The 16,565-nt window shown below is 42.2% G+C and overlaps 1 protein-coding gene across 7 annotated transcripts in view; it reads left to right on the forward strand.

The window, feature by feature from the left end:
- cep170aa (centrosomal protein 170Aa) overlaps positions 1-16,565 on the forward strand; it is a 44,449-nt gene that overhangs the window by 1,696 nt on the left and 26,188 nt on the right. For 6 of the 7 annotated variants that reach the window (XM_020046759.3, XM_010888762.5, XM_020046755.3 and 3 more), the window contains exons 2-5: positions 9,233-9,390; positions 13,191-13,280; positions 16,073-16,151; positions 16,356-16,414. In XM_020046759.3, coding sequence (XP_019902318.2) covers positions 9,286-9,390; positions 13,191-13,280; positions 16,073-16,151; positions 16,356-16,414 — 333 coding nt within the window. In that variant the 5' untranslated portion in view covers positions 9,233-9,285. Of the gene's footprint in view, positions 1-8,784; positions 9,078-9,232; positions 9,391-13,190; positions 13,281-16,072; positions 16,152-16,355; positions 16,415-16,565 lie in introns of those variants that run through there. The other variant, XM_020046754.3, reaches the window with a different exon arrangement.

Consider the following 16,565-nt stretch of genomic DNA (forward strand, 5'->3'; position numbering starts at 1 on the left):
AACGGTCTTGCTGGATGACTCGACAGAGAGACTAACTACGCCTAAGGAAAGTAACATTTCTAGCAAGAATACTTTATAAACTGCTGCTTTTGGGATATAGTCTCAAGTAACAACAACGTTTATGGATACAGGGTGTTTCCTTGAACAGCAACTTATTTTTGTTTTCCAGCTTTGCTATTGTGTCTAAATTGCCAAGAAGAGGAAGCTTGGGAAATGAGTTCACTTTACTACAGCATTTCGTTTATTGTTCATGAGACCCTGCCTGCCTCACTCTACACAGAGACTACAGTGAGGCTGGTTCTCTTTCCAGTGTTGTTATAATAACGTTATTATCGGCTATACGTACATAGCAGTAATATAACTAAATTTTCTATCAGAACAAATGCGTTAATTGGCTTGAAAAATCACTGTCTTTTGTATTTTCAATGACAGTGAGAAAATATGTAGGCTTTTTTTCATAATTTAATCAGTCTGTCCCAAATTTTAGATGAACATGAGGGTGTCCACTTTTTCCACATGCAACCATGTCAAAAATGTCAAACAACATGCAATCTACTTCACATCTGTTTTGGGGTGTGACACTGTCACCCTACAGTTTTCCAGTAGTTTATATTTTTTTGTATTTGTTCCACTGACTTTTATTACAGTTTGAAATATAGATAATTTTTAGTGCCAGTGTTTGTTTCCATGTGAGAGACATTGCTATTTTTAACATCCTGTGAAAATAGGGTTATGGCTGTGGACAGCATTAGAGGTGGTATCATAATCAACTAGGCAATATGCCAATGTTCCCTTTTTAAGGCCAGAGCAAGGTAAAGACAATGTGTTACAGCCTTGCAGTCTACAATCAGTGCATGGAAACATTGGCTTCACCTTGCTCTACAATCCATTGGAATGAAACATACATTCTCTGCGTGCGATTTTCTAAAATGAAACCTAAGTATATTTTTGTGTCACTGGCATTGTCTGGTACGGACTAAACCTGACTGTCACTAATGAAGTCAGTTTTCCTTGTCATCTACACATTGATCAAATGAAACCTGTTTACCAAAAGTGATCTACTTGTCTGGCACCAGCCAGGATGCTCACCGGATAGAATTAGAAACTTGATGATTTAATTTTTCGGGTTGCTATGGGTTATCATTGGTGTAGTATGCCCTAAATCCTTAGAGAGTGTTATGGTAAAATCCAGCATGTCAGTGTTGCGTGTTGGCTTCATCACCAGTGACCTATATCGATGAGTAGTTAAATTGTTAATATCTGCTCATTTAAGTGCTGCTATGTATTACAGCTTCTTGAGGCAGTAGTCGATATGTTGTTGAGTTAGGAATGTTAGGAATAGTAAAGCAACTACGTTGTAAAAGGACAAATGGGGATCTTTTCTTTGATGCAATTTTTAATATAAACAATTAACTCATGCTGCATTTAAATCATGTTCATAATACATTTGAGTATCACAGTAGTTCTACTGACAATTACAGTGTTTACAGTCAAGGACATCTGAGTAGAGAGCATATGTAGCTCATACCATTAAGGTCATTGAGTCTATGAGTCTATGTAGTACATACTGATCATTACCATCAGGCCCAATGCAGGATGCTGGATTAGTTTAGTTTCTTTCCCCAAATGCTCATGTGATTAATGTGCTGTCTATGTCCTATCTAGTTTTCCAGACCATATGGTATTTTTGCTGCACCTCCAATTTAGCTCTGTAATTTAATTTTCCCCACTATTCTTGTAGTTTCTATCCCAGTGGATGGGTTTGTCCTTATTTTGTACTATGATGCATTTTTTTTAACCAATCATTTTACCAAAACCCACAGCCTTAATTGTGCTGATTTAAAGAAAACCATTCAAAATTAGCTGGCCTGCTAGGCCTAGATTATATTTTCTGTCGTGTTATTTCTTCTAGTTTAATATAAGACGCACAGCCAATGGCTGAATGGCAAATGCAATTGTCCGTTAAGTGTTCTTGGTCTGTCGGGCTGATAAGATAAAAGATGAATGGTTGTCACTTATGCCCCGTTTGCACCATTGGAACCAGCTTTGTAGGTTCGTGTTTGTGTTTCTGCTGCACTGGAAGTGTAATGTGATGTCAAGTTTTAGTTTGCAGGAATAAAGTACTAGAGATGATTATGACGATATGACAGGCTTTAGTTCGAGTTAGGCCGTGAGCAAATGGAAAGACTGATGGAACTGTGGATTTCATGATAGGAACCAGCACGAACCTGCAGTGGAAAAGCTGCATTAAAACCAGAATAGTATTTAGGAGAGTGGAGAATAGAGAAAGGGACATTTAATTAGGTAAAGATTGGGAATAGGAATTGTTAATAAAACTTAATCACAACAAGAGCTAAGCATGACCTTATTCTTATAACCCCTGTGAGTGATTCAAATAGAGAGCAGCATTTTTATAGCTTTATCATATCAGGTTTATAATATTTTTATATATGTCAGGTTAATGTTGTATCTTTTAAGCCCTAACATTTTATGTAGCCTGGTAACAAAGGGACTGCTCCAAAGACTGCTGCACACAACTACATCCTCATTACATGGCCAGAGAGATTTGCCATGAACATGATGTTTCTGCTCGGTTGTTTTTACCTACAGTATCACTTGAGTGTCCCTCTTACTGGAGTGTATAATGTCCAAACGAGGTTCATTACTAAAACTCTGACAAACCTTGAAGCAGGAGATCCATGCTATGACCTGTTCAAAGATATGAAAGATCTTGATATCTTCAATTGCAAAGGCAATAGTGAAGCTTAGGGCTCTTTTTGTTTATTTCTTGAAACAGAGTTTTGTGAATGCATTGCTTTTTTCAATAGCCATTTTCCCTTTACGGTCTCATGTCCTGATAGCATCCAACGCTATGGTTCGCTAACAACGAGAAATGTTGTTGAGACTGTTAGCTGCTATTTACACCTGTGTTCAGTAAGCCTGTCCCAGGGTCTCTTGAGTAAAGCAGAAATGTGATTAAATTGCTCATCTCACCTAGACAACAACCTCAATGCTAAGTCCTTGATGATAATTATTTTGTGTCCTCACCAAAGAATAATTACTGAGTTCATGAATATATTATATCCATGTTATCACAGACCCATTGACCGTCTGAGATCATATAAGGTTATGTTGATTAAAGGAGGTAAATCAAACACACAACATTGCACAGTACAGTGACAACACACACACAATCTAACAAACAACAAACACAATAAAACCCACCGACACAATCAGCACACATGGTTGTTAGTTGCATTATTGTATTTTCAGTTTGTTTAATATATCATTGTCTTATACAGTATGTGCTCTCACAGCATTCAAACCTACAGAAATGACTCAATTGTGCCTTTCAAGGTCAATAAGGGTGCCAAGCATGGACAGAAAAATCATTCCTCGGCCCAAACTGGATTGATTTAATTCCGTCCTTCGTCACGACTGGGTGAACACAGGGACCAAATGGTGTTGTAACTTGCCCTCTATCCCAGGGTATACACCCAACTCAGGGTTTCTTTCAGTCATCCACATTGCTCCCAGATCCCTAGAATGACTTAGCAGGAGCGTGACATTTCCCTGGTGCTACGGGCCCTTCAACCCTTCTTGACCCGGTTTACAATTTGAGTCAAGGATACCTCACCCGCCTGCCACTCATATATACCCAGTCGTTGGAGTAGCTTCCAATGTCCACCCAACAGGTGGATGAAATCTGCAAATCACTCTTCCTTTGAACATTACCTAGGAACATTGCCGGGTTGCGCATAATCTGAATGCATGTATACACTGTTGGTTCTTGGACACAAACAGGGAAGCTGAAAAAAGAAACAGCTCAAAGGATGGAGTCCCAAAAGACTTGATGATTTTAGCCTCAAGACTTGGATACAACAGCTTACCTAACGGGGCGCTCTGATCTCCCCTTCAGAAACATTTTCGTGATGTATGAATATCTATTTCAGGCTTGCCAGCAGTTCCCAAATCTGAAGAGCAAAAACATTGCTCGTAGTTTGAAGGAACACTCTGCTCTGCAATATACTCGTCAAAGCAGGGAAGGGCTGCAATTAGCTCCTGGTTCGCCTTTGGGGCTAGATAGCTACAGTAACTAACCTCGTCCAGAGGCATTTGGACTAGCCCCACCTACTTCATATTACCCAGCTCTAAGGAATTCTCCTTCCCACTATTGAGGGCACAGCAAGGTAACCCTCAGCTTGTCCAGAAAAGCAGAAAGTAGGGCAGTACTCTGGCCAAAGCCGGGTCTGAGGAAAGTAGGCTGAAAACTGGACTACTTTTGCTGGGTAGAGATTGCAAGTCCAAACAAAGACGTACTGCTGCTTCTGCTACATATGTCAACAAAATGTCTTCTTAGCCCTATCAGTGATGTAGATTCTACACCACAGAAGGTATTGGTTGGCAGTCCATGAGACCGGCTGTTACTTCATGCCCAGTCTGAAAACCTCAGACTCTGACAAACCCAAACCGGAGGAAGGTGGAGACATTCACCTCGGTTTCGACTTTAGCAGGAACATAACCAAGTTTCTTGATTGTAATTGCATTAACTGGAACTGACAATCTGGTGAGCAGTTGGTGAGAAGCAATTGATGAAGCTGCGTGACAAAAGAGATGGTCTAGAACTTTTTGGGGAAAACGTGAGGCCTTGTGATCTGGTGCATTGGAAAGTGGTACATCATTTTGGTTAGGGATGCAATTTTTCACCTGACTCAACTCCCTTATTAGCCTTGGAAGGCATGATTTGATCATTTGTTCAGGTGGTGCACCTGGTGTGATCAGAAACCCTGTATGTGTTGTACCAAAAGGACCAACAGAAAGAGAACTGCGGCTTTGTCAGTTGGTAACGTGGATCCGAATAAACAATGAATAGAAGTCTGTCGATTGTGGTGTAGGGTTGACCAGGGCTAAATTTTGACCAGCTTCAGCAAAAAATCTCCTCTATCTTTCTTTATCACAATAAAGCATAACATGTGTCTACACATATATATATATATATATATATATATATATATATATATATATATAAAACATTTTAAGAATATGGATAATAGTAACATTTTCTGTGGGCAAGAGGCATAGTGGCAATGTTGTGGTGATGTGACTGACACATGAATATGTTTTTGATTTATGCATGAAGGAAAAGTAGGCCATTCTTTTCCAACGTCAAAATGATTATCAAAATCATCTTCAGACAGTTCACCATGAAACTAGATCCTTCCCCTGGGAAAAAGACATCGTATCCCCAAAGTGTGCCAGCGGTTTAGTTGAAATCTTCAAATTGCATTGTCAAATTTCACCAAGACTGTGTCTGCAAAAGCTATTAGCATTGAAATCGGTCAAATACTAACAAGGGATGTTGTTTGAGGTTGGTGCCTCAATTACCCCCCTCACACCAGTCAACCTCTGGTGGACGTGATACAGAATATCAGTCAGTTGTGTGGCGACATTAAAAGCTTCCTGCTAATAATGATGAGTGTTCCTTCCTTCAAAAGAAATAGGAAGACATTCAGAAAGGAGCCTTATTTGTGTCTCAACTCTCCTTTTGTGAGGGGTCAGATGTATACCTCTGTGTCTGCTGGGACTGGTCTGGGCTGTCTGGTTCTAATGAATAGGACAGTCATCAGGGACTAGAATACATCTCTGTCTTAACCTGGTAGCCCTTTTTCTTTTCTTAATTTGTTGCCCTGTTCTGTTGTCTTGCCTCCGTATGCTTTCTGAACGGATGCAGACAAGTATCAAAGGGCTATCATTAGCTTGGGCTGCTGAATAAAAGAGGAAAATTTGACAAGTGTAGCATGCTGTTTCCTTTATGTGGTTTTACAGCAAACATCCTGGTTCATTTTAGTACACGTGCACACTAGACCACACTTTACACCACAGTCTAACACAATGCGAAAAACACTTACCTCAGCATCTAGGAAATATGTGGGAGATTTTGTGATTGTGTGTGTGTGTGTGTGTGTGTGCGTGTGCGTGCGTTGCTGCCTGCATTGGTGCATGCCTGCAGTTGGCAGTGATAGATGGGCTGAGACACTAGGCCTGCAAAGGGGCCAAGGAACGGACACTTTCACAGCTGTTGCGTAGCACGATGGCAGCATCCATGTCTCCCATCAGGGAAACACATTGGAGCGCCCGGAAGTGAACGTTATGTTCATCTCTGTCCCGTCCATTCAGATGAAGCCTGGGATCTGTTTGGGTTAGAGTGGAGGGGAAAAGTTTGACTGGCTGGAATGAAAGCACCACGCTACTAAAATAATTTGGCATATTTTATTTAGGCAGTGAAGTGCTATAGCTTGGAAGGGGATCAAGCAAAAAGCTGATTATGCCAGATTTACTTGTTCATTGTTTTCACTTTAACAGCTAATTGTACAGGTTTTATGAGATTTTACTGGTTTAGTAGGAAACAAGCAGGCTTTTGCCTTCAAGAAGCAAAAGTTCTCTAAAAGAACAGAGTTTTTTCAAATCAGACACGCAGGCAACAATCTAACTTCCTGTCCAAGTGGATTCAAAGATGAGCATGGCTGCGCGGGCCATCCTCAGGAAGAACTGCGGTGACTTCCTGCTTCTCATGCCTTCTGCTCCTCACAAAGCATGCACAGTCAGCCCAGAACAATCCAGCTCTTTGACCTAGTGGGGGGCAGGGAAGACGAGGACTGCTCTGCCAAAACCATGAAGTCATCCATTAACCCACAACTGGGATGTTATAGGATGATAATTATGCAGAATTGAGGATTGTTTATGTGTTTTTAATGATAAATCAACTGTTTTAAGACTGACTGAAAGGATGTAGCACATTTGCCTTTAAGTTTAAGTCTTTTAGCAGACCCACTTATTCAGAGCGACTTACAGTAAGCACATAGATTTTAAGAAAGCTGGTTGAAACGAACACACTGCTTAGTGAGCGCTTTTTAATTAATTAATTAGCAATCCACAACATGGTGGCAGTGGAACTTTTTTAGGTACTCGATGAAAAGGTGAGTTTTCAGATGTTTTCTGAAGATAGGCAGAGACTCTGCTATCATAGCGCCTTCAAGGCAAAATGTTTGCACTTGACAAGGAAGAGTTTAAGCTGCTTGGTTGGTGAACTGCCCCAAAGGGGCGGGACCACCAACAGCCCAGAGGAGGCTGAACGATGAGCCTGGGTCAGGATGTAAGGTTTGAGCATTGCCTGAAGATAGGGAAGACAAGCTCTTGTCACTCTGTAGCCAAGAACCACAGCCTTGAATAGGATTTAAGCAGCCCACATTCCTAAAATACTATTATACAGTATCGGTGTCTTCAGTCATGCACTGTGGTGTGGTACTGTTCCATTAAGCCACCTGGGCTGCGGGCCTTCCTCACTTTTCAGCAAATGGCATATTAAAATTAGCTAGCAGGCCAGTGTTTTGTGGTATATGGGTTACCATGTAGCAGCTATCAAGCTGCATGTGTGCTGCGGGAGGTACAGACAGGCTGAAAGTCCTCACCCAGTACTTTTCTGAGCTGCAAAGACTCTTGTATGTGTGATTAAGCGAAGGCTTTCCTTTTTGCTGGTTGGCCTGTACAGAGCCTCCAGTTTAATCTGCCACGTTACATTCTATATATCCCTGGTTCTGTGGTTGTTTCTGCCAGCCTTGTGACTTCCCTGTGGTTAGGCCTCTGGTTCCTGGACTCCAGAGAGGAAAAACACAACACACTATTATCGTGTTCAGCTGCAGTCATTCTATAGATGATCCCATTTTGCTTTCTGTTGACATCTACGCTAACTTTGTCTTTTACATTGGCCGTCATTAATTAGATAAGTTTGGGGGGTAAATATATTAAGAATTTGGAGAAATACAGCCAAGCAGATGGATAAATATTTTCTCCTTTCAGCGAAGCAGTGTGAATAACATCCACAGGACAACTGCCCAAAAAACACTTTCAAAGCCAAGTTCAAAACCCATGAACACGTCCTAGATAAAACATGGATCACTGTTTTTATTTAATTCCATTCTGTGGAAGTGCTTTTGGTGCCCAGGGGTTTGTCGCTGAAACCTAATCCAGAAGATTAATGGCACTCTTTTATAAACTTTTCGTCACAAAGTAAATTGTTTGAGAGAGGCGCCATATCGATAGTGTCTGAGAGAGGGAGGGATGTGGAACGGGTAATAGCACCCAAGCTAATCTGTAGGCGGACCGAGGCATTTTCTGCTAACACTGACTTGCAAAAGGGGCTCTATAGGCCACTACAAGTTGTCATAGTGATAAATCATCAAACACAACACATCATTTGGCCGAGCAGTCCGTGTTGGTGTACGGCAACAACAGTTTGCGATGAGGATGGGTTGTGTCAGTGGGGGCGGTGGCGTTGTCACGGTAGCTCTGCCTTTGTTTCCGTACCGTTGTTGATAAGAGGTTATGCGTGAAAAATGGATTATGAACTGTTTCTTTCCTAATTTCCGCCCAGCATCGCCTACCTCCGGCAGTGTGTTTTCATGTCCAAATGTCAACGTTTGACTCGGAGGATTACTGAATAAGTATTTAGTAAGTCGAGTTTTGAGGTCGAGGGAGAACACGTTTTGCTATTTAATCCGAGTTTAATCTCTGATTGACTTTGATCCATCTTCTGGCCTATCCCCCGGTCACTTGGCAATAAGTGCCGCAAAAAGTCTCAGAGCTCCTATAGTTTCCGCAGTCAGCATGCAAAGTTAGTCTCACGTTTGTGTTTTAAACAGAGTTAAATGAGGCGTGCAGAAAAGAACTCGGTATGGAACTGACAGATGTTTGTATGGTGCACTCAAAAGATGGTGAGGCTTTGTTGGTTTGTAGATCTACACAGTTTGATTATTTTCCTCACCCTCTAAGCAGTTGAATCTTGGAACTTTTCAGTCTGACCTCCTTTTCAGCCCAACTGAAGGAGAGAAGAAAACATCTTGGGGTGGGTTGCTCACACTTTGCCAAGATTCCTACATCACTTCCTGTAGCATCTGGCAATGATCAGGGCCGACAGGGCAGACCAGGGCAGACAGAGCAAGGGAGGATGTAGCTTTCTCAGATTGCCCAAGCGCCCTTCCACAAGCAGCTACTTCAGACCAACCCTGACCGATTTCAAAGTACACAGCGGTTTTGAAATAATGTCTCCTTTAGCCGTCATCTACTCTGTCCTCTGTCACACCTCTCTCTCTCTCTCTCTCTCTCAAATGTCTCTCACTTCCACATTCCTTCCGTCCCTCCACCAACCTCCCTCTTTCCCCTCTCTCCCCCTCAGGATGACGTAGGGCTGGAGGTGGGAGTGAGCAGCGTTGCCGTAGCAGAGCAGAGATGAGTCTCACATCATGGTTCCTGGTGAGCAGCGGGGGCACTCGGCACCGTCTGCCCCGGGAGATGATCTTCGTCGGCCGGGATGACTGCGAGCTCATGCTGCAGGTGAGCTCGGCTCCGACCGCGACAACACCACATCACCCGACACCCGTCACCGTGCTCACACTGTTGAGCACGGAGCGTAAATTCTCCAACGCATATTTGGTACTCGGAGATTGACATGATCGTATCAGCTTGTATCCGTTTTCCGTTTACCCGAGGGTGATTGGATTATTTTGATAACACTGAAATAGTGGTGTGCATGGTTCTATTTCAGGAAACACCTTGCAGAATGATCTGACCATGGCAATATGATATTTCCGCAGGCAGTAAGGTTAAAACACACAACTTCCTTTGTTTGTAGTAGAGCACTTGGCGTTTCCAGAGTCTAAGCAGGCGGTTGTGATCTGACAGACAGCACCGTTTTTAATTTGCCACAGAGACGACCTCTAACACCTGGAGATTATGTGAACACAACTAGTCACCCTTATGTTGGCCTTTTGTTGACCCTGCTGTTTACATTCACTATTTAGATATATTTTACATGCCGTAGCTTTCTATATCTTTCTTAAGGGTAGTGTACCTGAGATTTGCACTATTTGGGTAAAATATTGTACCTGAATATCTGGGTCATTCATTCTGCAGTTTTATCTAGGATCTAATTTGGCCACCCCACAACACCTGACATCTGAGCGGGGCTCACTGCAGATGTCTTCTACATTACCATGTACAAACTCCCTCAACTCACTCCCATGGGTTCAGTACTGTTACATTACTCCGAGAGGTAATCCAAACAGTTGGACGACCAACCGACTAATCTCACACCAGCCTAAATTAGTTGCCATTAAATAAGTCAACAGTTCAGCAGTAATTAGTTGCTATTATGTAAGTCAGTAGTACATGAGTAATTGGTTTGTTATTCAATAAGTCAACAGTTCAGCAGTAATTAGTTTCTATTAAGTAAGTCAGTAGTACATTAGTAATTGGTTTGTTATTCAATAAGTTAACAGTTCAGCAGTAATTAGTTGCTGTTAAATAAATCAGTAGTACAGTAGTAATAGTATTTGGATTGGTAGTAATTAAATGGGTTTTATTTGGGAGAGCCCAGGGAAGGGATGCTGCACAGAACGGTAGTCTACCTCTGCTGGCACTGTGTGTGTGTGTGTGTGCATGTGTGTGTATGTGTCTGTGTGTGTGTGTGTATGTGTGTCTGTGTTTTCATGTGTGAAAAGAAAAGGTCCCAGACAGAGTGCTCGCTATTTATAGAAAGTGGGGCAGATAGCTCCTGAGTTAAATTCATCCGGACTGACGGAAGCATTTTTTTAGTTGCTGCCGCAATGTTGCGTGTAGTGGAGAATGGGTGTGGTTCAGTGTATCATCTCATGTTAATGAGAAACTGACCAATGGTATCATTTTAAACTGTATTTGAACAATGCAAATATAATTACTTGCTTTATACAATCTGTCTAGGAATTTGAATGTAAAAGCAATGTTCCCGCATTAACTAGTTAATTACACACTGGCCAGGTGTGATTAGTGGCTTTTCTCTTTTCGACAAACATACATTTTCAAAGAAGTGAATTGCCTGTATTTTTAGCAATACAATCCTTCAGTTCTTGTCACTAAGACACTCAGAACCCCGGCTTCACTTTCTTGGAGACACAAATCAAGGAGCCCTCTTCAACTTGCCTAACTCTCCTGTTGTCCCTCTCTATAGGAGTCTTAAGAGCAGGTCCTTTCAGATCAGCAGTGTGTTCCCATGTCAATGGTTTCTATAACAGACTGCTCTAGTGCCAGCAAGATACTTAAAAGTTTTACCGCAAAAATGAACTGGGTTTGAATGAAGGGAGCAAGTAGGCTGTTTTTCCAACAAGGATCCTCTTTTCTGGTGTTTGTCTCTCTGACGACCTGGCGGGGAGGAGAATAGCGGGTGCTTTGTTTAAAGTGAGCCTGCCAAAGGAAAATACGCCAAGAGGTCTGGGCCATGTGACTGTGTTTAACTGCTCCGGGTCTTGTAGTCACATGGGCATCTGAGTAATGTGCGAGTTTAGGATCCGTTACATTCCGAACTCAAGACTATCGCTGTGAAAACAGGACCCCTCCCATGACAGGACATATTTATGTTTGAATGAGGTATTCCATGAAAGCAACAGTCTCTCTGCCTCTGCTGAACTCTGTCTACATACAAACAGAATCTAGTATACTGTATATCTACAGTAGGTTTATATAGTGTGTGTGTGTGTGTGTGTGTGTCACAGTGTTTTATATTTCATTCTATCAATGTTTCATTTTGGATTCCACATTTTAATGTAAATCTTAAATATTTCTCAGTGTGCTTAGTCTGTAAAATAAGGGTTACAAATAAATAAATGATTATCATCTATTGCTTGCCCTTTGGGGTTTTGTAATGAGTGTATAGGCACATTGTGATAACGGCTGAAGTAAAAAGGCCTTCATAAAATACATTTGATTGATTGATTGCTTTATGTAAGTAATTTCCCCATTCTACTTACATCCCTAAATTCAGCCCAGGCATTAATGCATTAGTAAGCCATCTTTCTCCCTTCATTCGCCTGAACCACATAGCGTGTCTTCATGCTCCGGACAGACAAGGAATACCCAGGATTCCTGTGGGTCTTTGTGTGGGTGCTTTAGCTCTCCGTCACTGATGCTTGACATGGCTCAGTCCTTCTTCACTGCGGGAACTGAGAGAGGCTGTCCTGATGTAGGTGTACAGAGTCAGGCCAGATCATCAGAACGCTTGTAGCACGCAGAGATTAGCATCAGGGAATTGACAATGAGGCTCCCAGCCGGCCACGTTTCTCTTTCGCTTACATCAGGGTGGAATCCAAATCCCAGGTCTGTGTGCGAACATCGCTAACTGTATGTCACTCTGGATTAGAGTGTCTGCTACATAACTGTGTGAAATGGGTGAAAAATAAATTGTGTGAAAACTCAAAAGTTACACATGCAGAAGTTAGGACATCTATACCACACCTGGCCGCCTGCATGTTGTAAGACTCGTAGGGATTTTAAACATTGTTTTTCAGACAAAGGCTATTTGGAATGTAGGACTATCAGAAAGGACTTGTTAAGGGTGCATTGTTTATGGCCTGTCCCTGTGCTGTGGTCTAATCTGGTTTGATCCGGTTAAATCGCTAACTCAGTCTAGAGGGAAAGTCGCATCTCAACAATGAATGTACATCACGCAAAGGTATCTGCGAGACTCGCATGCGTCCTTCAACCAATCTTATCATGATAGAGCCATTTTCAAAATGTCATGACTCATGCAATTTCAAGTATTAAAGGAATTTCCATGATTGCTGGTTTCAATGTTTGCTTTAGTGCACATCTTAGAGAGACTCGCCAAAGGTTGCAATTTCCATAGACGCTTCAAATGAATCACACTTTAAAGAGCTGACGAGGCGCAATCTGGATACCAAAAGAAATCAATACTCTCTCTCTTCCTACCTCCAAGCCCCCTTAGATGTTCTGTTGTGTCTGCATCTTTGTGTGTGTTTTCTGTGCTTTCCTCCTGTCTGTGTGAGAGTCGCACAGGGCCGAACTGTCTTCTAAATAGAAATACTAGTGGCCAGGTGATCCAGCGGTCTGGGCCACTGCTTCCGGTACAGGTACTGCTGCAACATAGGTTTCAAACCGACCCACTGCTCTTGTGGTGAAAACTCTCCTCATCACTTTCCTGTCCAATAAAGCATAAAATGTCTGAAGAACTCTTTCAATTGAAATAATATCAGTATCTCTATATGGCAAGGTTGAATACTGACTTCAAAGCAGAACGGTGGCTTGAATGTGCAACAGTGCTGATGTCAATAATGACATGACCGATAGCGTGTTTGTGCTTGCAGTCTCGGAGTGTTGACAAGCAGCATGCGGTGATCAACTACGAAGCGGCCAGTGATGAGCACAAAGTCAAGGACCTGGGCAGTCTGAACGGGGTGAGTAAGAGGAGAACAGATCAGGTCAGATGTTAAGTGTCTAATCTCTGAGCCAATCAAAACTACTCCAGCTTGGTCTTAAGAGGAACTGACCCGTCTTTGAACAATGTCAATTCACTGGCTTTTCTATCTGCATCTTCATTCGTCAGGTAAATAACCATTGGTCACAGCAGGCACATATTGTGTACCTACAAGCAAAGCAACAGTAAACAAGGATTCATTTTTTACTACTAGTGTGTCTATTCAACAACCTCTAAAGTTTTCAGAGCAGTGAAATCAGTACAGAGTAAAATCCTGTTGTCTGTCCCCCATATGGTGTGAATCACGTTTTTGTTAGTTCTACCAATGGATCGGTGGTAACTCAGTCAGTGTGTAGCCTTATCCACTAACATGGACCCACAGTGACACATCCTAGACAGGAAGCTGGAGTCATAACCTCTTCCTCACAAGTTATACACCAGCATTCCAGCCTCATCAGGGAGGGCCCGGGGAAGCAGGATGTAGTACTCCATTCCATGCTGGGCCAATCAGAGACCGCTGAATCATCTGCACATCTTGCTCATCTTTGGGATCGATATTGAGTCATAAAATAAATCACTTTTAGCAGAGATTAAGTTCAGCTGAAGGCCGGCACCTTTGGGTATACAAATTCCACCATCTACAATAATGATGAAAGTCGAATCAGCTAGTCAATTGTATTTATATTTTCCCCACTTCTCACTATCATGCAGTAGGACATGTAGCTGAGGATATTTTATTCATATATTTTATTATATTATAATGTCATTTTTTCTTAAGTATGTGAAGGCGGTTATTTAAACATTGTTAGTCTGCGGTCATACGGTATTTTTATATTTTAATAATCAATATAAAGGGCCCAGATATAAAACCTCACCTCTTGTACCCTTGATCAGGTTCAGTCACACTATTAGAGGGCAGAGAGAGACAGACACACAGTCGGTCTCAGGAAACCTAATCAGCGTCGGTGATGATTGAACATGTTTTCTCAGTGAGGCCAGAGCTGTGGGTGCTTTTTTGGCTCTGCTCTGTACCTACAATACGCTAAACATTCCCCTTAGTTGACCTCGCCTGCTAATGACACCGTGTCTCTGGTGACATCTCAACATTACACAAATGTATCCCAAGGATCTGTTTCTCCCTTTATAACAGCAATATGAGCGTTATGTCAGACACGTCAAATATGTCCATCAGTCAGCCTTATGCGTTAAGTGTCACAGTGATTTAAGTCGATGTCTCGCCGTACAGCTGCGTCAGCTGCCTGGAGTTTGAATCCTGGCCGCAGCATGCCATCGGTGTCAGGGGTCCCACTGAGGGCAACGCACATAGGCATAGCGCTGACTGGGGTGGATGGTTGGGATGTTGGACAGGGCTGCCTTGTCTTGTTGTGGTAGGTCAGGTTCCTGCTAGCTCAACTCTGGTTGCTGGCCTGGGAATGATCTCTCCTCTGAGCATGAATGCGCCAGTGAATACTTCCTGTTTCAGTGAGCAAAGGGATGAGAAGCAGAACTGCTTTGCAATAAGTAGATACGTCTTGATTTGCAATTCCCGATCCTGCTGGATAGTTGTTCCGGTGAAACACCATAATCACGAATGGTGGGATTTATTATGGCCTTGCTTCGTTTTATGAAGTCCACAGGAGGTGAGGCAGAGTTGAGGATCGAGTCACATGTCAGCAGGATGCCTTGTGTTTAGAGATTCTGACCAGTGACCAAATCCCCAATCGGATCCCAAAATGAAACAATTGTCTTTCTGTCTTTGAGCAAGACACCCAATGTCTTCTAAATGAATAAAAGGTGAACTATGTGAAATTTGTCTAGTCAAACCGTTTTGCTTCTTATCATCCAGCTTGCTCAACCAGGAAATGTATGGCAGTATATTCACGCTGAATGTGAACACATTCCCTGCCAACAGCCATGATTAAATTTGCAGACACTCAATCAATCACTAGGAGACAACAAGACCTGAGCCCTTTTCTCCATCTGAAAATAAGAAATTATTTGATCGTATTCTGAATGAAGCCTGATGTTAAGGATCGGTTTCAAAGACACAGATCTTGCCTAGTCCTGGAAAGAATAATTGTTTTAGTCCAGAACTTGGCTTAATCCAGATTGTATTTCAGGAATAGGCTTTGTGTCCATAAAACCGCCCTTAGTGTGCTGTAATCAGTTCCTTATTAAGACATTTGGGCAAATCCAAAATAACAGGATGATGCTGTGACACAGTGATTATTTCCTGTAACAAATTCCTACTAAAGAACAAAAATATTTTCTCCACAAACCAATGTAATTTCTTTATTATAGGGCAACCAGCAGACGGATGTATTTAAATGTTAAATCTGACCTATTTTAGGAGGTGCTGTTGATTTGTGGAGATTTATTTTTAAAGTATCCACCTAGAACGAGACCTACGCAAGCATCATACTTGTGGGTTTGAGCAAACTAGCAAGTATGCTACATAGTGCCAGCTAGGGCCAGGCAGATGCATAGGGCTGAAAAGGAAAGTATACTGGTATTACCTTGATTAATAGTAACACAATGGCACGTTGTATTTGCACGCTTCTCTCTTCCACCCTGTTCCCACCACATGTTCGCATCAGCATGCCCACCAGACCTCCCTGTGTTGAAATAATTAGGTCTTCATTGTTTCATTGCTCTTAACAGAAGTTGTTAAGAAGGCCTGTTATATGCAGCACAAGACTGACCTACTTGGGGTCTTTGAGAACTGGGGCAGAATGACGGTATAATGTGTCTTTTTCTCTTTTCTCCTTACAGACATTTGTGAATGAAGTCCGCATTCAGGAGCAGATGTACATCACCTTGAAGATGGATGACAAGCTGCGGTTTGGTTATGATATCCTTTCAGCCGTACAGGCCTGACAACCTTAAAGACACTGCCAAACCAACAGACATGAAGAGTTCAGTTCGTTTAATTGCTCTCGCCCAATAATCATCTGTCAAATTGGGAAGTCTGTTTTTGTTCGCTCTATGGTAGTTCTGTTTGTGTGTGCGTGGTGACAAAAACAATGTGAAAGTGACTTTCCCTAACCTGTCTTACATACCAACCTTTTCACAGTGGTGCGAGGTGAAATGACTGTCCCGGACGAGGCTCTACAGGTAAAACTATCCGCCTCTTTAGCTGAACTCGTGAAACAACACAACATACTACATACTACACGCATGTGATATGATGGTATGTATGTAATCTGCACTATAAGCAGACTTTTCGGTCTGCTTCACATCTATGCTGTACTCAATATTGTCCTGG

This window comes from Esox lucius, chromosome 5 (assembly GCF_011004845.1).
Source record: "Esox lucius isolate fEsoLuc1 chromosome 5, fEsoLuc1.pri, whole genome shotgun sequence".
In the NCBI taxonomy this organism is placed as follows: Eukaryota; Metazoa; Chordata; class Actinopteri; order Esociformes; family Esocidae; genus Esox; species Esox lucius.